Below are 24,391 nucleotides of genomic sequence, written 5' to 3'. Positions count from 1 at the left end.
CATTATGGTGGAGACACTTAGGGGTCTCTATGCTGGAGTGATCCCCACACTGGGTCAGGCTTCCCAAAGGGAAGGACGCCTCCTGCAGGGCTGTGTGCGCTGGGCACTCCATGGCCCTTGGAGTGGGAACTCACAGGCACCTGGGCCTTGTCAGTCCTGTTCATTTCTGTCAGGCTCCTGCTATGGGCATTTCCCTTTAAGGCCCTGGGACTGCAGTCGACGGAAGCAAGGTTTCCCTGAGTCTCCAGGGGCCTCGAGATAGATGCTGCTCCCCCACTGCTACAGGGGCCCCCTTTCTCCTCCTCCTGCCCCTGGGTCTCTACCTGATCGTCGATGTCCATCGGCTCCTCCTCTGCCCTCAGCTCTGTATTTGGGACTCCGTCTTTTACAGGAGGGATCCCCACGGTGCTTCTGCTGTCTGCAAAGTTGTGTGGTGTCTTCCTCGTGGGGTGCCTCAAGACAAGAGGAGGAGGGTCCCGTCGTTCGTCACTCAGGATGTTGCAACTGACTGCAATACAGAGCTGAAGGCCAGGCTCAGGGGTCAAAAAAAATTGATGAAAGTATAGCGCTCCCCGGGGTGGTGCACGCGCAGGAACTGCAGGGTGGTCCTGGCCGGCTGAAGAGTCTGCATACAGAGGAGGTGACCCTTGTGAGGCCGGCGCACGTGCAGGAACTGCGGGCTGAACCTGGCCACATGAAGAGTCTGCATACAGAGGAGGTGACCCTTGTGAGGCTGGCGCACGTGCAGAAACTGCGGGCTGAACCTGGACAGCCAGAGTGTCTGGATAGACCGGAGGTGACCCTTGCAGTTGCCACTGCTGCTGGGGCCTGCGTTGGAACCAATAAAGAAATTTACTCAAAAAATTCCCCATGTTTGGGAAGTTGTGCACAGACCAATACAATGGTCAGAAATGGAGAGGGTAGTCCTGAGTCACCCACTAGTCTGTGTCCGGGTGGGGCACTGGGCAGCTGGGCTCTTATGCCATCACAATGGGGCTGGTGACAGAGCAGGGTGTGGGGCAGTGCACAGGAGCCCAGTAAGGGCACCTACAAGTGGAGTCAAAGATACTGGATACTGGTGAAACACAAAACTAACCACAAAAGACAATGAATACAGGAACTGCCCAGGTAGAGGCCATAACCCAAGAAGAAATAGCACTTTATATATATACATATATAAATCCAAAAAGGCCACACAATATTTGTATTTAAATACTTTTATTTTCATTTCACAAAAAAGCAACAGTGTTTGCAGTTAAACATGCCTTTTAGTCAGTGCTGGTCATATGCAAAACAGGTTATCAGAAATATAAAGAAAAATAAGCCTTTTCCCTTTACAAGTGAAACAACACAATTTGCATATACAATATTATAGATACATATTTTCAAAATCTTTCCCAAAAGACAGATTATAATACAAATTTAGAATTCCACCCACAAGCTCAGACTCAAGGAATTGAAGATCTCTATAGGGGTTTAAATATAAAAGTGTAATACCTTTACAAGTTTCCAAGTAGCTACTTTCCAAAGTATTTGAAAGAGACTGTTCTTCACAGCAACATGGAACACTTGGCTTTCATCAAGACCGCTGTAAGACTAAGTTTTGTCTCAATGTGAGTTTGTTGATTAATGCAAATGCTCCAATTATGCCGTAATTCTCATTTTACATACACATACATACGCAGAGTATTATTGTACTGATGGTTTATACAGTTGAAACTTCTGGAGCATTTCCTCCAGCTAAGCCATCACCTTTACTTCCTCTGAAGTATTTTAAATTAAGAACTGTTCAGAAATATCACTAATGACTACCATGACTAACTCCAAAAAGGTTCCCTTTTTTCTTTCACTTATGATCAAATTTAAATGTGTCATGAATAAACATTTTTTTTTCCTACAGCAGCAGGTATAAGTAATAACAAAGTATAGGCTAATTTTTCAACACTAGAACCTGAGAGTTTGATATACAGTCTATAACAGTGCTTTGCAAATTTTCTAGGAGTTCTATCACTCAATGTTACCAAAATAGTAATATGGCAAATCTTCAGCATGGAGTAGAAGAATCATAAAGGAGAAAACAAACAATGTTAAGAGGCTTGAAGGGAGGGAGGAAAGCAGAGAGGGAGGGAGGGAGAATGTGTGCACATGCATTTTCTTTGATGCAGACAAATGCGGAGTTTTAACATTTACCATATGGTAGATAAAGAGACACGGTGATATAAGAATGCTTAAAGCGAACATACAGGTCTGGATACACCATATGCACCAAAATACAATTTGTGAATTCCAGTGAAGAAGACATCTAACTGTGTAGGCACGAAACTCAAAATGGAAAGCATACAATGGAGAACAGAGGAGAAAGATGCAGCCACACAAAGAACTCTGGTAGGAAAGGGCCAGCTTGTCTTGCCAGATGTGGGGGTTGAAAGAGAAAATTCCTTTTGGATTAGTTTTAGGGCTCATGTTGTTATTCATCGGAGCCACGTCGATAACTCAAAAGGTTCATTCCAAGAAACAATTTCTACTAGGTACGCAAGCTATGTTATTGATGGAATCATAATAAACTTCTATAGATGAATCAGAATTCCAGGCCTCAAAAAGAAGCTACTCTTAAGGGTTTGCAAATGAGTTTTAGACAGGACTTTCATTGGCTTATCAGCTTCACCGGTTTACTAGTTACTAAGAGATACATCAGCAATGAAGTTTAAACACACCTTTATTCAGTACTGTCCTCTTGCCTTTCTAGAATTTACAAAAGCACAGGTCCCTTTTCGCTATCTCATTCAATCTGAATCAATATAAGAAATGCTGGATCTAATTAGTTTGCACAGCTCAACCATATCCAAGTGTCTTTCCCATCTTATCTGCTGCACACCTGCTGCCATTAGCTACATCACTACACTGCTACACCTTCCAGCCAGATGGCAGGGATTTAGTAGGTCTTTATTTTTGTTAGGTACAGTCAGACCCCTGCAAAGGACTAAGTGTTAAAGGAAAATAATGAAGGAAAAAAGCAGCAAATTATGTATGTTCATCTCTATGTTTGCATCCTTAATGGAATAGATCCTAGAGAATAAAATAAAATAACCACAAAACAACCATACTAACTACTGCTAAGTGAGGAATATGTAGGAGAGGAAGAAGTGAGCTGTCATATTATGAAACTCAACTTTCATTATGTCCCTACATAGCCATGCAAAAGACAACAAAACAAAATAAAGATATGAAAACATATTTATACTTATTAAGAATATTTCCCTAAGAAAAACAGAAAATCTCTACAAAACAGACAAGTAAGTAAACGACACACAACTATTCTATTTGCTATTGCCGAAACAGGCAATAAGGAAAGGGGAGGATGGGAGATTTGTCATACACTGATCCTCGATTTTCACTAGGTACCTATATATCCACACAAAGGACTAGGTACAAAACCAGTAACATGAAAACATTTATATACATCTTTAAAAAGTATAGACACTGTCCTTTTCCCCTAACCACTACCCACCCAAAGAACCCCTCCCTGCAAAAAAATAAAAATTAAACAATAAAAAAACCCAAGATATGAAATGATTGCCCCTGCAGGCAACAAGGGAAGGGAAACAGAGGAGAGCTATCATACGTCTGGACCTCCACGTTTCATTATGTACATACATGTCCCAGCAGAGGACTGGCATCACGTTATATAACACACAGCATTTAGCAAATATTTATATATATTAAAATACTTGTGTGTGTGTGTGTATACATATATAGTATATAAAATGTATATACACATAAATGTGTGTTCTTGTGTGTGTGTGTGTGTGTATACACACACAAAAACACACACCACACCGACACCTCCCAAAAGAAACCAAACATCTACTCTACCATTGCCCACTAGGCAATGAGGGATGGGGAGTATGGGAGATTTTTCATAGAGCCAATCTCAACTTTATTTCTACCTAAGCAGTCATGCAGAGGACAAGATTCAAAATAAAGTTAACACAAAAAAGTGGCAAAACATTTATACACATTTAAAAAAATTATGTATCTTGCCTTTTCCTCTCACAATCCCACTCCTCATTAACACCCTCAAAAGCAAAAAGCCAAAACCAAAGCCCTGCAGTGCTCATATACTATTGTTTGTGTACACAGGCTCTGAGGAAGGAAAAGAATATTTACCACAATCCTGGGTCTGGGTCCCTCATTACATTTGATTCCTACAACTGGCTTGAGAGTGAAAGAACAACAACAAATACTAGCAAACTTGTATACACATTTAAACAAAAGACAAAGACAAACCCAGAAATCCCCCACCTCCCCCCATCAAAAACAAAAAAACAAACAAAAAACACAAACCCTTAAACAACTACTCTACTAGCCATTGCCCAGACAGGCAATAAGGGAAGGGGAGAAGGGGAGATTTTTCATAGAATGAACCTCAATTTTCATTACGTACCTAAGCAATCATGGCAAGGCCTAGGTACACAATGAAGCAACTGGAAAAAGGAGCGAGAACATTTATATACATTTCAAAAAGTACACACCCACCCTCCTGGAGACAGGGAGATGGAGTGAAAAAGAAAAACCATCTATACTACTCTATAATTATTGCCCACACAGGCAATAAGGAAAGGGGAAAAGAGGAGATTTTCATACATCCGGACCTCCACGTTTAATTAGGTACCTGTAAGTCCAAGCAGTGGACTGGATACAGCATGAACTAATACAATATAGTAATGAAAAGTATATATACATTTTTAAGAGTATATATTCTGCCCTTAGACCCCTCCCACCCGTCAAAACTTCAAAAAATTCAAGCTACTTTAAAATTATTACCCATATACATAAAAAGAGTTAAGGGAGAAGAGATTGTTATACATCCATAACTCCATGGCTCTTTAGGAACCTACATGTCCAAGTGAAGGACCAGGTACCCAATGAAACACTATAATGAAGAAGTAAAAATGTGTACATACATATACAAAAGTATATACCCCAATACTCACAGAAGAATCCCTGAAGCTAATCAACTATTCTCTCAGACACTGCCCACACAGGCAATCTAAGGGAAGGGGAAACGAGGAGAGTTGTTACAGGCTGAACCTCAATTTTCCTCATCCATCCATGGAAAGGACAAGGTAAGAAAGGTAGTGACAAAAAAGTAGCAAAAACATTCGTATACATTTTAAAAGCGTATACTCTTACTCTGAAACCACTTTCTCTCTCCTAGAAAAATATCTTCAATAAACCCAAACTACTCTAAGTATTGCCCACATGGGCAGTAAGGGAAAGGGAAAGAGGAGATTGTTATACATTTGGAATCCCGTGGTTCATTACGTACCTTTCAGTCTGGGCACCCTACGAATTAATACAATGAGTAGTAAAAACGTAAGTGCATTTTCCTACCTTCCCCGTCCCTCCCCCTCACCTCAAATACTCCATTTGACAACTACTCTGTTAGCTACTGCCCAGTGGTCAACAGGGATGAGGAAAATGGGAAACTGTTATACATCAAGATTACCACATTTCACTAGTACTTTCACGTCCACAAGAAGGACACAGTGTGAATTAAATTAGTAATACGATGTAGTAGCAAGTATATTTATATACATTAAGTTCCTACTCCACTCTCTCCCACACCCTAAAACAAAACAAACTACTCTATTAGCTATTGCCTAAAAAGGCAATAAGGAAAAGGGAGAAGAGGAAATGTGTCATACTCTGAACCTCAATTTTCATTAAGTATATATACATCTATAGAAGGAAACAAGTATAAAATGAAGTAGAAAAACGTGGCACAATATTTATACACACTTGAAAGAATAATATACAACCCCAGCACCCAAGACTAGTCAAAACAACAGCAAAGAGGACTGCTCTGTTAGTTATTGTTCATGTGAACAATTAGGAGAAAGGCAAAGGGGACATCTGTCATGCTTTCGGATCACCACGTTTTATCTACATGTCCACAAAATGGATGAATGAAATACAAAATGAAATAACACAGAAGAGCAGCAAAAACATTTGTATATGCTTTTAAAAGAACATACCCAGCTCACCTCTCAACATCATCACTTTCTTCTAAAGAAGGAAACCAAATAACCAGTGTGTAGCTGTACCTATTGCCCGTATAGGTAACATGGGAAGGGTAGATGAAATTTTCATAGGATGATATATATCACTCTTCATCAGGACAAAAATACACAAAATGAAAGAATATAAAAACTATCAAAAACATATATGTACATTTTAAAAGTATATATTCCCCAAAAAATAAAACAAACAAACAAAAAACTCAATTTTTCTGTTAGCTATCAGCCACAGAGGCAATAAGGTTAAGGGAGAAGATTTACCATACTTTTGGATCTCCACTTTTCATGTGGTACTTATTTGGCAAAGCAGGGAATGGAACATAAAATAAAAGAATGCAAAACCCAGCAAATACATATACCTTAGTTTTTAAAAATATCAATGGGGTGAAGGGGGAAGGAAGCTCAAAATTTAAAAAAATGTAATTCCAACAAATATAAAAGTAACAAAGGCAAAGGTGAAAAGAAGAGATATGTCATATCCATGAGCTCAGATTTTAGAGATGCCTACGTAACAAAATCCAGAGCTAGTTTTGCAGCCCAGGAACTGCTGTTCTTGGAGATGGCTCATCTGAGATGCGTTTACCTGCCCTGTAGCCCCGTGAAACATGGGGATTATGTGAATGTTTAGCAATCTGACCGCAGATTATGGTTCCAGGCAGTTGGTTTGAATAGACTCTTTTTAAAATCCACCTCAACAAGCAGTCAGTAATCCAACAAAATCAACACTTAACTAACTTATTTTTTTTTGAGACAGAGTCTCACTGTCACCCAGGTTGGAGTGCAGTGGCACAACCTTGGCTCACTGCAACCTCTGCCTCCTGGGTTCAAGCGATTCTCATGCCTCCCGAGTAGCTGGGATTACAGGTGTGCGCCACCATGCTCAGCTGATTTTTATATTTTTAGTAGAGATGGGGTTTTGCCATGTTGGCCAGGCTGGTCTAGAACTCCTGGCCTCAAATTGTCTGCCCACCTTGGCATCCCCAAATGCTGGGATTACAGGCATAAGCCACTGCGCCCAGCCAACCCTTAACTAATTTCTTACTTCCTAATAGAAAGGATTCTGTTTGGTACCCTATAATACTGACGCAGGTTGATTTGCTCCCTATTACCCAGGAGTCTTCTGACAACTCTTGTGTTCCTATGGTGGCTAATGTCACATAAAATGGAAAAACATATGGCAAAGAAAATTAAGGTAAAACCTGTGATGGCAAGCAAGTTCATGAATGTTAAAACAATGACAAAATTTCACTTAAAGAGACTTAAATAAAACAAGATGGAAGAAGGCCCAAGCTTATGGTGAAGTTGATAGGACTTGTAGTTTAATATATCTAGCCACTTTATATTAACAGAACAAACTGGACTCCTCCACTTCTTACATTCATAAGTTTTTAGATCTCCAAAGCATAAATATTTCTTCCACCACTCTAGATTTCCCATTCTATCGTTTCAAAAATAATCTAGTATGATGTCTCTTTTATATTCAAGTAGACCTCTCTGCAATGAGAACACTTATTCAACATGTACTTATGTCATGAATCGTGTGCTTAAATCAAAGAAGCGTACTGTGACTTCTGTGCTTCAGTCTGAGTTCTCAGAAATACAGTGGCTAAGACACGTTTTGAGAAGATAAAATTTTGAAAGCTACCATTATACCTATTACCTTATGAGTTCTACCTCTCATTTAACCTTACATTCCTGATGTGGTTTTCAGAAGTCCTATAGAGATGGGTTAATTCAACATTAAAAATTTGGAATTCTATGGGAAAAACTGAGGCAAGGCTTACTAAAATTACAAATAATTAAGGTAAGGGCCACAAAAAATAAGAACTACAACTATTATGGATCTGGTACCGTAGGAATGAACAGCCTTTGGGTAACAAAGATAGCAATGGATCGTGAGTTATCTATTTTTTTAGACCAAGTTTTGATAAGGTTTTACTCATAACAACATCCCCCACACCTCCCCCCGCCACACACACACACACACACACACACACACAGAGAGAGAGAGAGAGAGAGAGAGAGAGAGAGAAAGGAAATGATATAATTCAAGACAAGATTTGCCATATGCAGATTAACTAACATACATTAAAGGAGCGATGTCAAGATGTACAGGTAAAACTGAAGAATCTTAAACTGATTTTGAGAAGTTACAAAATTTAAATTCTGTATCGAAGTGGAATTTAGTAGGACAACATGGTAAAAAAAAAAAACTAGCAACAACAACAAAACTCTCAAAAGTTTACTATTTTTCCCTCACTCTAAAAATATAAAAACACATTTACTTTCACTATCAACTAAGATATCATTCATTTACCAAAGCACAAGAAAAATAAAAACCTGCAATGACCTCAGTTCAATAAGACATACTTAGATGATTCTGTGATTCTCAGGATATAATATTTTCTACTCTAAACAGAGAAATTTTAGAAAAGAGTAAATGGGGAAAACACACTAGGATTAAAGACAACTTTTTTTTTTTTTTTTAGCTTACTAGTCTTTTAAATTTTATTATACAAAAATATTTTCATAAAATGAAATATAATTTTATGCACAATTTCATACATTCTAACTTTATACCTGCTGAATTTAAAAAAGGTAACCTTTCCCACTATCTGACTCTGTGGAGTGTTTTAAGTGCTCACAAATGGGTAACTACCCTTTTTATGTACATAGGAAACTGTTTTCCAAACAAAATATAAAGTTCTCAAGAATCATTAGGAAGAAAGCTTTTCTCCTAAGAATCAAAGAAACACAACAATCTAGGTATAAGTCTGCATAGCTCAAAAATTCAAGTACAGTATTTCTCTTTCAGAAGGAGTAAAATGCCATACAGTTTGGACGTCCTCCCTCATTTTTGCTTCTTTCTTTCTTTGATCACTACTTTTATGTTAGTTTGGACATAAAAAAAGAAAAACTATAATTTTTAACTACAGAAAAGCACTATTTTTGACAGTGAAAAAAATTCAAAGCCCATCATACTAAACACAAATTCAACTTACTCCTATCCCACATTCCCTTTGTTCCTTTAAGGTACTATGGTGAACTTCAAATAAATGTTTTTTCAATTTCTCAAAGGTCCTATTTTAAAATATGATTCTAATATGCTACACTATCATATAAAATGAAAATCCACACATGGGTATGATTCAGAGAGAAAGTTTCTAGAATCTATGATGCCAAAAGGCAACTTAAATTGCATTCTTAGTAATAGTGATAAAATTCACAATGAAAAACACTGGTGTTAGCAAAATGCTTGCCATGAATGTAGAAATACTAACCTAAAGTATAGCTACTGCAGAGAGTGAGAAAGGTATACAGATTTGGGGACTATCACCATTTACAAATAAAATAATTATAATTAAAGCTAACTTGGTTTGGAACAGTTTCCTATGGTAATGCTATAAAAGATGAAAAGGAAAGTCTTAAATATTCAAAAAATTTAACCTTTTGGCCTTGTTTAGCTTTTCAATACAACAAAAATTTTAAAAATCTGTAGCACCTGGCTATTCTGCAGGAAAAAACACAACAGTTACAGACATTATTTAAACTTTTTTTCAGAAAATAATTAATCAAAACCCCAAATCAAAGTAGATCTGCACACCTGAGGTCAGTTCTTACAGTGCATACTTACTGTCTTCATTATCATATTCTTCGGAGCTAACTTTGTACCACATTCCAATACCATCTATCAATAAGAAGCAACAGATGGCTGACAAATCAGCAGCCTGCAGTGATGGTGGCTCTTAGGGTAGACCTTTCCTTGTTTTACTGTGTCGGTAACTTTCTGGATACTGAGGAATAGAACAGAATTCCAAAACAAGGTTTTCCCCCCATTTGTAGATCTTCAAAGTAGAAAAATTACTCATTGTTTTTGTAGATGGTTGGCATTTAGGTGAATATAATTTTGTAATAAATAACTATATACTGCCCAAAGACATTTCAGAAAAGACGGATGAAAAATAGGCCCTGAGCTAACTAGAACTCCTAAGAGTGCAAACAACTCGGCAGCAATCCTGGCTTTACCTTGGCTTTTGCAAAAGCATCAGAGCCCAAGCTTACAAGCTCTCTGAATGGGCAACAAAATGAGGTGTGGTTGTGCATGCTACAGCCACCATGTGAGACTTTTGAGGTTCTTCTCCATCCAGTGGATATTCAACTGAATGACTTCCAAAGCCTCCTGGACACAACGAAGCTGGAAGGTTGCCTCTGTCTGATTTTCAAAGAATGCCTGAACCTGTAAGTTCCACATAGAAGAATTTCAAAAGAAGAAAAGGACAATAAACCTCAGGTAACTCCAGCTTTTAAAATAAGCTTTAACTTAGAGATGGCTCTGCTGCTGTATTGGAAGCAGCAGAAAGAAGTACTTGAATATTCAAGGTATCTACATAGAGTTCCCAATCAAGTATGGTGATATCGAAATGATTTTACAAAGGAATTCTTTTTATTCCCACATGGATACATTTTTCTAATTTAAAATGGAACCAACGAGATGTTGAAGTAACAATAAATGAGGTAGAGTCCAAAGGCTTAGTGCTATGAATTCACCCTTAGAATGGAATTTTTCCAAACAATTTTATGACCACTTAAAAATTATTTGTATCAGGGAGACAAGGGAAGAGAACGGAATCAGAATTTTTCCTCATTATCATATATCCCATCCTCTAGAAGTAATCACAATGCAGAAACATTAGTACTGATTAAGGAAGACAGAGGCAAGAGACAGGAATTAGCACAAAAATCCACCATCTGGCTTAAAGTGAGCAGCCTGGCTAGGGGATGCAGTGTCTGTATTAGCATTTTATACAACCAACCTCAGATAAATGTGCCTTTGTTGAAAACAGATGAGTTGATCCAGCAACAATACTTTGTATGGCATAGGACCGCAGTCGGAACCTGAAGAAACACAAAAATGAGAGCAAAAAAATTAGGCAGCTGTTGGTAAAGCGTTGTTCCTCAGTGCAAAGGAAAGTATTTAATGCCAAAGGCAGAGCAGAATCCTCCTCCCAGGAACCACAGCTGAGACTAGGGTAGTCCCATGCATACTTACTGCTGGTGGTAAGGAAAGGTGGGCAGAAAAAGGGAAGAGTTCAGAACATGCAGACAAATTATTAATCCATTTAATATCATCGAAGATCACACTGAACACCCAGAAATGCCGTTATTAATTTAAATGAGAGAAAAAAGCAAAAAACCTACATCTGCATCTAGCCGTGAGTTCTTAACTGATGCCTGGGCAATGCAGACGTATTTTTCAACATGCATAGCTAAATGGTTGCTGTAAAATAAAATAGTCTGTAGCCATGCTGAGCTAAGAGACTTGGTGTCAACAAGGCTAGGCTTAATTAGAACTTAGATGGAATGCTACTGTTAAATGATGCCTGCTACGGAATTATGTTAACAAATGTGAACATTTCCGGATCTTTCAGTTAAACTCTCATGGAAGTGAGCCAACACAACACTGGGAACTTCTTTCAAATGCACAACTTGAGAATACTAAAAGTTAACAATTCTCTGAGAAACTTACTTCTCTACAAGCTTATTCCAGTTCTCTTTGACAAAATCCCATGCTAGTAAGTGTCCAGGAAGATGTCGACCCACTGTTCCAATGATAAAAGACAGCTTCTGTGCTCGGATGATCTTCCCATCAAGGCTAGTTTTCATTAACCTGAAGAGCAAAGCAGATTTAGCCTCCCAAATTATTATTCATGAAGAAGTGATGACTGAACTTGGATTAAACGTAGTATGGTTTCCTAATTAAAGCTCTGTAGCAACTCAAGAAAAATAACTGTTCAGTTAGTCTATGGTTGATTTATAGATTGAAAATGTCATTTTTTTAAATGAAGAATTCACCAATGAAATAAGCATTTACCTATATTGTCACATGACAATAAATAGTTTTGAAATAGTAAAAACATTTAGGAAATAAATTCTGGTAGAATTTATTATAATTCAGGAGGTGGGTATTTTTTCTGGTAAAAACCTTATTTGATTTGAATGGGCAGGTATATTATATTACTATTATTATTATTATTATTATGAGATGGAGCCTCACTCTGTTGCCCAGGCTGGAGTGCAGTGATGCGATCTGAGCTCACTGCAACCTCTGCCTCCTGCATTCAAGCGATTCTCCTGCTTCAGTCTCCCAGGTAGCTGGGATTATAGGTGCCTGCCACCATGTCCGGCTAATTTTTTGTATTTTTAGTAGAGATGAGGTTTCACCACGTTAGCCAGGATGGTCTCAATCTCCTGACCTCATGATCCGCCCGCCTTGGCCTCCCAACATGCTGGGATTACAGGTGTGAGCCACTGCGCCCAGCCATATTGCTATTCTTAAAGAAAACTAGGCCATTTGAAATATTTGAAAATTAAGATACATTTCAGAATATACTCTTATTAATGTTTGTAGTTAATATTTAGTGATACTATGTACTAAATAACGTTCTAAGTCCTTAACACAACAATGGTGTAAAGTAGGTATTTATTAATACTACCTAATTCAATTTTATAGTTCAAGAAACTGAAGTTATCTAATTGACCCACAGTTACACAGTAATAAATACTAAAGCCTGACATCTGAAGGAAAGCAATTCTAATCTACCATGCTGTACTATCTGTTTATAGTGAGAAACCACTCCCCACCCCAAGGCAGTATTTTTAGAAGGTAAAAAAAAAAAAAAGCTCAACAAAATGTGATGGGTTAAATAAATTATGATAGATCCATACTACAGAATACTATGAAGCCATAGAAACACTTTAGTTTTTTTTTTTAATAAAGCAGGCTTCGTGAAGTGACATGGCAAATCTCATAGACTGATCATTCACTAAACAGATTGTCAAAAACACTGAGTACAGTATAAACCTAATGCGATTTTTAAAATGTGGTTAAACATGTATGTATGTATGCACGTACATACATATGTACATATATCTATTCCAGATGAATACAAAGACCAGGACTGACACTGTTGTTAACAGAGAAAATGAGAATGGAAGTGAAAGATCACGAAAAGACTTTCATATTTTATTCCATATTCTTAGGTACTGTTTGAATACTTTATTGTGGGCATTATTAGTGTATTACTAGTACAGTATAAAAACAATTATTTTTCTCTATTTGCTTAAGTCAGAAGCTGGCTAATACTTTAGATAAAATGTCTATTTACAGCATATCTTTTGGTAAGTGGGTATGGGCAGGTGCTGAGGACATCTCTGCGAAGCTATAAAGATTTATCTGAGCAAAATTATACAACAGAAATAATGAGACCCAGGAGCCTCCCTCTATCCTCGGTGTGACTTTTAACATCTGTGCTCTCTATACCAGTTACCTCCATATTCCTTTTGGCTACGTAGAGCTCCTCTACCCCACCACCGCCTGTTCTTTTTCAGGAGGCCCTACTTACTGTCCTTCCTTCACCCATATGACACTCCTACTTCTGGGCCTTTATCACTACATACTAAAAAGTCTGACAAATAAATTCATATGAATGTAGAACCTAGAATGTTGAATATGTTATCTTTTTCTGAAATGTCTGCATTGTTAAAATGACAGCTTGCACAGATCAATGCCTCAGCCCCAAAATATGGAGTACTAATTGTGGTGTATGAGACAACATTCCAAGGGGAGGAAGACTTTTTGAGCAAGGAGTAGGAGGGAGCTATGATTCCTGACATCTTGCAATCTCTTTTGGGCAAAGCATATTATACTTGTCCATAAAGATAAATCCCAGCACCTGTAGTCTCCTCACCACACTGCCCAACTTAGGCCTGGCCTATAACACAATGCAGGAAAAGAGATCCCCTCAAAAATGAGCTCCTGCCCAGGAGCACAGTGCTTGTATTCTTTTGGTTTCTATATAATATTCCTTGGGTGGATTCATACCAGTAAAGGTTCTGTACATCCTCTGAGCTGGCAAGTGCCTCTAGTATTTTGTTCTTCTCTGCTTCAGAGCCTGTAGAATTGTACTTTTCCAAAAGGAATGACCAGCCTTTCTGAGTTTTTGCTCCAACCTTGAACACAGTTGTCATGACATCAGTAGGTAGGCTGTAAGAGAGGAGGTCAAACATGAGAATAACAAGAAAATATTCTGAATACAAAGGCAAAGAGTTGGCTGTGGTGGAGTTTCTGGTGTAAGGGTCAGTAATAATTACAAGTTTAGGTACACAATTTAGGGTCAAGGAAAAGTTTAATTCAGTGACTGCTACTTTCCTAGCAGAGCAACTATGGATATATCAGTTCAATTTAATGTTCACTGAGCACTCACAAAGAACCAGGCAGGCAACTGGCTGGACACTAGGGAGCAGAAGAGACATTAGAGCCTCTATCCTCTGGGAACTCACAGGTTATTATGAAGCATAGAGCAATAAATATATGCATTAAAATTCAGTGTGATAAGTTTCATGGTAGAAATAAAGCAGTAAATGGGGTGCAGGGAAGAACATAGTGTACTCCCTTTATTAAGATCTCAGAGCTGGGAAAGACCTCAAAACGTTATCCAAATCCCCCACCCAAACTCTTCATCTGATGCTTGAATCTTCTCTCCATAATGTCCAGTGAGGAGGTGGACAGAACCATTTACCACCGAAAGCATTTCCATTAACTGCTAACTCTACCTGCTATGTTTTATTTCTAAATTAAGAGACTTGTTTATCACCTCACACCCATTAGGGTGGCTGCTATCAAAAACCCAGACAATGGCAAGTGTTGGCAAGGATGTAGAGAAACTGCAATGCTTGTGCACTGTTGTTGGGAATATAAAATGGTGCAGCTGCTGTAGAAAACAATATGGCAGTTCCTCAAAAAAAATTACCATATGATCCAGCAATACTACTTCTGGGTATATATCCAAAAGAATTGAAAGCAGGGTCTCTAGGAGATACTTGCACACCAGTATTCATGGAATTATTATTCACAATAGCCAAAAGGTAGAAGCAACACAAAGGTCTATCCATGAATGAATGGATAAATAAAATGTGGTACATACATACAATAAAAAAGTATTTAGCCTTTAAAAAGAAAGAAATTTCGGCCAGGTGCAGTGGCTGATGCCTGTAATCCCAGCACTTTGGGAGGCTGAGGCAGTCGGATTGTCTGAGGTCAGGAGTTCAAGACCAGCCTAGCTAACATAGTGAAACCCCATCTCTACTAAAAATACAAAAATTAGCTGGGCATGGTGGCGGGCACCTGTAATCCCAGCTACTCCAGAGGCTGAGGCAGGAGAATCGCTAGAATGTGAGAGGTGGAGGTTGCAGTGAACTGAGATCACATCACTGCACTCCAGCCTGGGTGACAGAGCAAGACGTCGTCTCCAAAAAAAAAAAAAAGAAAGAAATTTTAATGCATGCTACAACATGGAAGAAACTTGTAGACATTATGGTAAGTGAAATAAGCCATTCACAAAAAGGCAAATTCTATACGACTTTACTTATATGAGATATGCAGTGTAGTCAAACTCACAGAAACAGAAAGTAGAATAGTGGTTACCAGGGGTTGGTGGGGAGAAGGAGTGAGGAATCATTCAATGGTATAGTTTCAGTTTTGCAAGATGTGTAAGTTCTGAAGATAAGTGTACAATAATGTGAATATATGTAACACTACTGAACTGTACAGTAAAAATTGTTAGGATAGTAAATTTTGTTATGTGTATTTTACCACAATTTTTTTAAAAGTCTTGATTTGAGAATGTAGATACACAGAGTTCACCTACACTAACACTCAGTTTTGTAACATTTATGATCCAGGATGAGATTACCCTGGTTTCTGTATACGATGTGAGGTAAAGAAAAAGAAGATAATTCATCTGAGTAGAAGTATACTTCACCTTTGAGTTCCATTGGATGCCATCCAGTCATCAAACAGTTTCATGGCAGTAGTGTAGCAGTTCTCCTGTTTGTAGGTGCAAGCAAACTCTAGCAGGACTGACCGAAGCTCTCGCATAGATGGAGTGCCCTCGTCAGTCCAAGTTTGTTGTTTAATTTGGTTTTGAAGTAATTTAAATACTCTGGCCTAGAGAGACAAAATAGATTGTAATGGCTTAATAATAATGAGGACAATCAGAAAAAAATCAAGACAATTACAGCCAAGTGCAGTGGCTCATGCCTGTAATCCCAGCACTTTGGGAGGCCAAAGTGGGCAGATCATCTGAGGTCAGGAGTTCGAGTCCAGCCTGGCCAACATGGTGAAACTCTGTCTCTATAAAAATACAAAAATTAGCTGGGCATGATGGCAGCTGGCTGTAATCCCAGCTACTAGGGAGGCTGAGGTGGGAGAATCACTTGAACCTGGGAAGTGGAGGTTGCAGTGAGCTGAGATCACATCATTGTATTCCAGCCTGGGCAACAGAGCAAGACTCTGTCTCAAGAAAAAAAAAGAAAGAAAGAAAAACAAGAAAAGAAAAGAAAAAAATCAGGACAACTGGATCTCTTTTCCCCAACATTTACCCAATGAGGAAAAAAAAAAGCATAGATATTATTCATTAAATATCAACTGGCATATGAAGCCCACATACAGTTGGGATGAAATCATTCAATAACAAAGGTTATGCATAAGGCTGCTATAGCTAAGGGGGACTTTTACTGATGTTAACTCAGAAAAAAATTAATGACTTCTGTGCAGTAGGAAATCTTTATGCTGCATATACTCAGCTAGAAGTTATTTTCATGCCAAAAAGTATCATTTATACCCATTGCTGGAAGGAAGTCAGAACTTCCTGACCTTGTCACTTTAGAATCTACAAACCTATAAAGCAATGAAAGAAATTTTAAATATACTTTACTGATGTTTAAATGTTTCTGAATCCAATATTAAAGGTATATTTAACACTATCAACTAGTTTGATTTTATAACAAATTAACCCAATTAGCAAGAAACTGAGGCCTGCAGGAAAGAATAGTTGTTTATAGTTTATGTTTTCTCCCAAGTTTTTATTTAAAAACCTTTCAAACCTACAAAAAAAAGATGGTACAATGAACACCCTATACACTGTTAATCTAGAGGCACCAGTTTTTAACATTCTTACATTTGCTTTGTTTCCAAGTGTGTATAACACACATATACACAAACATTTGTTTTTTTTTCTTGTTTTGGCTGAACAATGTGAAAGTGAGATACAGATATGATATTTCATGTATAAGTACTTTGGCATGCAACTCACAGATATCAGAACATTCTCTTACAGAACCATAATACCTTATCACACTTAAGACAACTAATAGTTATTCATTAATATCATCTACTACCTAGTCCATTGGTATGGGATGTCATTGCTAAATGTATACTTGCAGTATTAAGGTACTAACAAACAACTTTTTCATTTTTCTCCACTTAAAAACACCAAAGCTGTTAATAGTATGTGGAAGTATTTCCATACTGCAAGTTGTGCATGGGGAGGGGTGAGGACACATGAGATTTAAAAAGCGTCATATGAAATATACTTTTATGAATGCAACTAGAAGGAACAAAAATTCTGATATAAAAAATGTTTTCAGGTATTCTTTAGAAAACCTTCATGGCTATATAAGGAAAATCAAAATGAAAAAAATTTCAACAGACACCCCCTCTGCAGGAATCAGCACGGGTGTATTTCTTCCTGCTGGTGCTTCTTTACCTCCACCACCATCGTCACATCTTGTCTCAAGCAATCACGTACCACAGATGACCACATACAAAAACACCTAACTTCAGAAGTTTAGCTCAAGTTCTTCACAGATCATTGCTTTCTTCCTTTCTTTTAGGTATTGACAGTGAGTACCACTGAATACCACTGCCAATACCTAAAATAAATCAAATTTGGAAATTTTTTAACTATTGAGGCCATTTTCCTAGCAATGACTTACTCTGAATCAGCTTCTTGTGGAGTTGAATTTGAGAATAAAAAAAAAGAATCTGCAAGGAAAAAGACTCAAGGTTTGTGACGACATGTGAACTCACTTGTGTTTGTTAACAAAGGCAATGAAACACAGAACAGACACCTTGTGGAATGCATAAGTGGTAAAGCTTTTGAGTCACAGGAGGACATGAAGTGGAAAAATATTTGCTATGCGGACTGACAATGCAAGCAACAGACAAGCAATAGAGACAATCCCACTGGACACACCTGACTTCATTACTATACAGTATCTTCATTGGCCTTACCTTCTCAATAACATTATAACAGAAACCATCCCAAATGACTGGAGAAAAAAGAAATTTAAAACCTACTCATAACTGTCAAATAGAAACAAATGAAGAATGTAGGAAAAAAATCACATGCTTGAAATCCTATTTTTTAAAACTCAGTGAAGAACAATGGCAATACTCATTGAGAGTTTACTAAAACACAAAGGCAGCAATGGAAAAAATGGCACTTAAAGTCCTGGAAGCAAATGAAATCTGACACTTGAAGATGACTGTGGTTAATTCCTAAGCAGTTACACCACTGAATTACAGTGAGCAATTTTACTAGTCTCTGTACTAAATCATTAAGATGAGTTCTCAAAATAGTTGTTTAAATATATCTCAAATTATAGCATAAGAGTAAAACATTTTATTTTTTAAAAAGAATAATTATATTTTTAGAAAAATCCTGCTGTTGTATCATTTTTATAAGGAATCCAGGTTTATTTTTAATATTAATATTAACGAAGCATAGCATGTGCTTCAAGTTACCTTTCCCTTTTAGAAATAAAATGAAATGTTTTTCTATGACTCCAAATTAATTTTTTTAGATTTAAGCTCATTTGACAGTAGAATCCAACCCTGATTTTACAAAGTGAAATGGCAAGTGGAGAGAGAAAATAAATTGATGGGTTATACAAGCTACAAACACTGGATTTGTAATAAAATGTAACAACAAGAATATACAATTATTTCAAAAATGAAGCAGACAGGGAAAGATGCTAGCACTTATGCTGTATATTACATTTTGATTTACTGCTTTAATTTTACACTGATATGCCCAGGGGGTTCTTTCCTGGGTCAACTGAGTTTCTTAAAAGTGAAATGTCAGTTTTTATTTCAAAAGGTTTATCCCACCAATGCCTCATATGTAGAAGAATGACAGATTTGTAAGTGATAAAACAGGAATATGGCTAGGATCAGATGTTCACATTAGATATGAACAATTTAACACAATTGAAATGTGCCTCCAGACCCTACCCATCACAACACCGCGGCATCACAAAATGCAGCAAACTTCATGTGCAGCCTACATAACAAAATGACCAATAAATGTACATAATGCTCTGGTTACAATGATATAGAAGTTAAATTAGAAATCAGTCTTAGACACTAATACATCTGAACATTGTATCCAAGGATTCAGGAATGTCTGCCATCCTAATTCCTAACTGTAGATTGTCAGATTTCCTAGTTTGAGAGTTTTGATGCTACCAGAATGCCCTAACATTAGAATAAGAATGTTAAAGAGACACATTCTCCCTCCTGATGAACTAAAGTTAACTGGGCTAATTTTAGCTAACCATATGAAGACATACGCAGTAAAAGGGCATCTAATCTTGGAAACACATACTAAGCTTTCTGCCCTTGCCCTCTATCCATCAGTGCCTTGGATCCCTCCTTGAGTTATGTTCCTAACAAACACATACCTGCTCAGAAAGCTTGAAATCATCTGGGATGAAGATGCAGTTGAAGGAAGAGGTTAAGTATCAAGTGCTTCCTGAGCACTAAGCTCTAAACTGAGTTAACAGAGAGGCAAGAAGAAGACTGGCTTCTGCCATTATGAAGTTTAACTGGGCAGCTTCAGAATCAGAAGATATTCTGTCTCCTCATAGTGTATATTCAGAACCAACACCGCCCTTTAATAGTGAAAAAAAGTGAGTGATACACAGTAATATTATTTATTGCTACCTGTAATAGGTTGAATAGTATTCTCTCAAATTTTGTATCTTCCTGAAACCTAGGAATATGACCTTATATTTAGGAATAGGGTCTTTGCAGGTACAATCAAGTTAAGATGAGGTCATACTGGATTATGGTGGGCCCTAATCTAAGAATTGGGGAATTTGGACACAGAAACACAGGGAGAATACTGTGTTGACAGAGGCAAAGGCCACGGTGAGGCACCTACATGCCCAGGAATATCAAGGATTGCTGGCAATCGCTTGAAGTTAGGAGAGGGGCACGGCATAGATTCTTCCTCAGAAGGACAAACTTTATTCTGCCAATACGTTGATTTTGTCCTTCTAGCTTCCACAGCTATGAGAGAATGCATTTCTGTTATTTTATGACATCATGCAGTAACTTGTTTTGATAGCCCTAGAAAATTAATATACTACCCCAAATGGTGTTGATATGATACTAATTACCTCCAACATAATTCTATACAATAAAATACGCTGGTGCTGGGATAACTAGATATCCATACTGAAAAGAATGAATCTTGGTATCTATCTCACACCATCCACAAAAATAAATTCCAGATAGATCATAGATCTATCTGTAAAAGATAAAATCATAGTTTGCAGAAGAGAAAACAAAATATCTAGGGGTAGGAAAAGATTTCATAAACTAGATTACATTAAAATTTAAAGCTCATATTAATAAAAAATCATTAAGAGAGTAAAAAAAGCAAGACGGAACAGGAGAAGATATTTGCAAATATACATGACCAACAAAAGATTCATATCTAGGATAGATAAAGAACTCTTACAAATCAACAAGAAAAAGGCAGACAATTTAATAGAAAAATAAGCAAAAGACACGCATTTCATAAAATTACACCCAATGGTCAATATACATATCAAAAAGAAATTCATCTTCACATCAGTAGAAAAATGTAAATTAAAGCCAAAATTGCAATACCACTATACACCTATCCACATGGCTAAAATGAAAAAGAGTTGGTATGAATGATAATTACCAGCAAAGAAATAGAGCCCCAGAATTCTCACACACTGCTGAGTGTAAACTGGTACAACTTTGAAGAACTATTTGACAGTACAGTATTAACTATGCATATGTTATGACTCAATAATCCCATTTCCAGACATATACTCCATAGAAATGCATAACGACATTGATCAAAAACACCATAGTAGTGCTATTCATGATAGCTCCAAACTACAAACAACACAAATGTCTATCAACAGTAGCTGAACTGGTTAACTAATGGCCAATCTCTTTCCTATACTAACACTAGAAAGTCAATATTGGATTCTAAGTGTGACCTAAAGAGATGAGTAAGCTATTTGCATACTTCTTGGAAAGGCACATAAATATTGTTTTAAAAAGCCATTAACATTTTAGATACAATATATAACTCATAAGTTGACAATTTCACTTTTAGGAGAACAACTAGATGTTGGTCTGTCACTTGAAACCTTAAATGCATGGTCTCCAAGCTTTTCAAAAGAAGTTGACAGGAAGAAAACTTTAATTTTTCTAACAAAAGGTATCCTGGAAAGACAACGTTGCTAGGACACAAATTAATTTTAAAAATAGCAATATACCACAAAGATCAGTCTTTGGAGTGAAATTAATCTGGGTTTAAATCTCAGCTTTCTCATTTACTAGGTAAGTGACTTTAAGGAAGCTATTCAGTCTCCTCATTTATTTAATGGGGGTTGAAATATCTACCTTGGCATTGTGTTAGGATTAAATGAGGTAATCTATATGAAGTACTAGCATGGTGTGTAAAAGCACTCAAATGCATTTGTTTCTGGTGTGTTTCACTCATTTATTCACTCAACATTTACTGAGTGTCACTACTGGCCAGGTCATGTTCCAGGCACTGGTTTTTATTAAGGCTGCTAGCTGAAAGCCTTATATGAAACAGAAAATGATAAAAATCTTAAAAATTAGAAAAGACCTCAGAAATCATCTAACTTAAGCATCTCATTCATGGGTAGGGATGGAGTCATTCCTCTAGGGTCAGATCAGAAACTTTTGGGGGAAGAGAGCTTTTCAAGCTCCATATGGCCACTCTGCCCTGCATTCCCTCCCCTCACCGAGAATTATGCAGGTGATGTGAAAACTGATCACAGGAGATGCACAGTCAAGCAATAATAGAGGCAGAAAGAAGGTTGTTTTAAGAAATGATTTAATCCAACCCCTTCCTTTTACCAGTGAGAATACCAAAACTCCAAAAGACCGATTCTAATTATTGGTCTAATACTGCCTTCCTTTCCCTGAAAGCTGCCTTCTGCCTGGGTCCCTGGAAAATCTCACTAGTTTATAAAGCAAATCAAAAACAAATAATTTATCACTCTCTTCTAAGCTTTTAGAGTCTCAGTCGACAGTTTAATATTGAAAGTATCTAAAATAACAACTGTTAAGATCAGGCAGTTGATATTAAGAAAGGTAAAATGGCCTCTGATACAAAGATTCCATCAGTGCTTTGCAAAGAAACATATCCACCATCATCATTATCATTTAGACAGTTATCAGCAAGAACTCTTAAGTGGAATATTCTCAATACAAACATAACTGTTATTTTATAATGACCACTAGAAATTAATGGGGAGATCTACTTTGCAAAAGGGCCTATTTCAAGCATTTATCATGCAAAAATAAAACAGGATTTGAACAGAGAAATATTATTCTCATGTGACCTCATTTTGATAGTGGTGACAAATGTCTGTATTTTGACATTCAAACAAGACCACAGCATACTAAGCCTTTATCAGCTCTTCACAGTAAGCAACATCTTGATTTTAAGTAACAATTTCACAAGCAGCAAAGTAAAGAAAATGGAATTTAACTGGTTGCTTTTTCAGCCTATTACTGGCTGAAAATGGAACCGTGAATAACAATATTAAAGAAAAACAAGAAGCTGGCAAAGAGGCAGACTTACCACCAGTCTCGAGGTCAGATTCATGTATCCCAGTTTTTCAAGGAGGTTATAGATGAGGCCTGTCTGAAACAGGGCTTCAGTGATGGGTGCAGTATGAGTCTCATTTCCAAGATAATTAATCAAATCAAAGGCCTTCTGGAGTGGCACCTTGCCTAGGCTGAAGGATAAAAGAACAGAAAAAGTAAATATGCAGAGACACACGGAAGAACTCTGCATGCCAAGAGAAAAACTTATGGTTAGATGATGAGTCTTGAAGACAAAAATTTAAGCTTATTCTGTAAAGTTAAGCTAAGTATGATTATCTCTGATTACGTTCATGTGGCCCAAGATTAAGGAAGCATTTCAAGAGAAAGATAAACAATAGCTCATTTTTTTTTTATTCCTAAGTCTCCTGTAAATTGCTACTGACTTAGCAAAAGTATAATATCTTGGGTTAGAAAAGATCAATAGTATTAATTTTATTTATTAATTAGTTATGTTTCTCAGGAAAGACAGTATAGCATAGAGAGTATCTGAATTTTTTAAAAAAAATTTTTGTTGGTTGAATGTTGTTCAAACTTGTTAAGACAAAGTCTATTGTGAATTTATGGTAAGTACATTTTAAAAATTAACCACTTTATAGAAATCACAGCCATAATGGCTATGACGATGTAAGAAGGGTACTTCATAAAAAATGAGACAAAATGGAAATGTCAAGGGAGGTCAGAAGGAATACTCTTCATTCCTTCTGACCTGAAGTGTTCTGGTGTTTCTAAGGCTATCATCAATCTAAATTGGTAATATTCTATTCAGAGAACATCTTTACATGAGGTCACTGTCATCTTTGGCTTTGGGATTCTATAATTCATAAGGTGGTTGGGGAGGCAAGCAGTACAGATAAGGAGGCTCCAACCATAAGAGATGTCCCTCAAAACCAACGGGTAAGCACTAAGCTTCATGCTTAAACCAACTCCTGCTTGAAAATAGTTATCTTATGAAACAAAATAAAGCCTATATCAGTTTATTCAACAAAATATATATCCTGTTTTTGGTATCTAGTCATGAATTATTATTAAATCCTGTTTTATTTAAAGGTTCAGTATGTTTGTAGCTAATGTTTTATAAAGTCCCTGGAGGCAAAGCACACGTCCTATATTTTCCCAATCCTCCAAAATGAATTGTACCAATACATGCTAGTCCTTTCAAACTGTTTTTCATATATGTTCTTTATCTCAATAACACTTGTTTAAAAAAAGAAAAAACTCTAAGTATACTCTACCCTGCAAGTTCAAAGATGTTGTTGATAAGGTTCGCTCGGTCTTTGTCACGTAGAACATGTGGATTTCTTTTCAATTGTTTGATTAGTGCTTCCCAATCATCATCCGCGTACTGTACAATAAAATAACCATTCATGTCTATATTGACTTTGACCCATTCCACTTCTTCTGTAAGATTGATGACATCTAATGGAAACCAAAAAATGAGAGACTGAGAGAGAAGACAATCAGGCCAGGAAAAAAAAATTACACTAGTGCTTTGTTT

General features: G+C 37.1%; 1 protein-coding gene across 2 annotated transcripts in view; it reads right to left on the bottom strand.

Moving 5' to 3' along the window:
• Nucleotides 1-445: 445 nt before the first annotated feature.
• Nucleotides 446-24,391, bottom strand: part of LOC135274889 (leucyl-cystinyl aminopeptidase-like) — a 45,026-nt gene continuing 21,080 nt past the window's right edge. The window contains exons 8-14 of one of the 2 annotated variants that reach the window (XM_064376180.1): nt 24,129-24,312; nt 22,871-23,027; nt 15,902-16,086; nt 13,963-14,124; nt 11,608-11,748; nt 10,895-10,976; nt 446-828 (exon numbers count right to left, since the gene is read on the bottom strand). In XM_064376180.1, the coding sequence (XP_064232250.1) occupies nt 535-828; nt 10,895-10,976; nt 11,608-11,748; nt 13,963-14,124; nt 15,902-16,086; nt 22,871-23,027; nt 24,129-24,312 (1,205 nt within the window). In that variant the 3' untranslated portion in view covers nt 446-534. Of the gene's footprint in view, nt 829-8,719; nt 10,318-10,894; nt 10,977-11,607; nt 11,749-13,962; nt 14,125-15,901; nt 16,087-22,870; nt 23,028-24,128; nt 24,313-24,391 lie in introns of those variants that run through there. The other variant, XM_064376181.1, reaches the window with a different exon arrangement.

This window comes from Aotus nancymaae, unplaced genomic scaffold (assembly GCF_030222135.1).
Source record: "Aotus nancymaae isolate 86718 unplaced genomic scaffold, 86718_ANA_hifiasm-v0.15.2.pri h1tg000014l, whole genome shotgun sequence".
Lineage (NCBI taxonomy): Eukaryota > Metazoa > Chordata > Mammalia > Primates > Aotidae > Aotus > Aotus nancymaae.
This window is presented reverse-complemented; position numbering and strand designations above follow the sequence as displayed.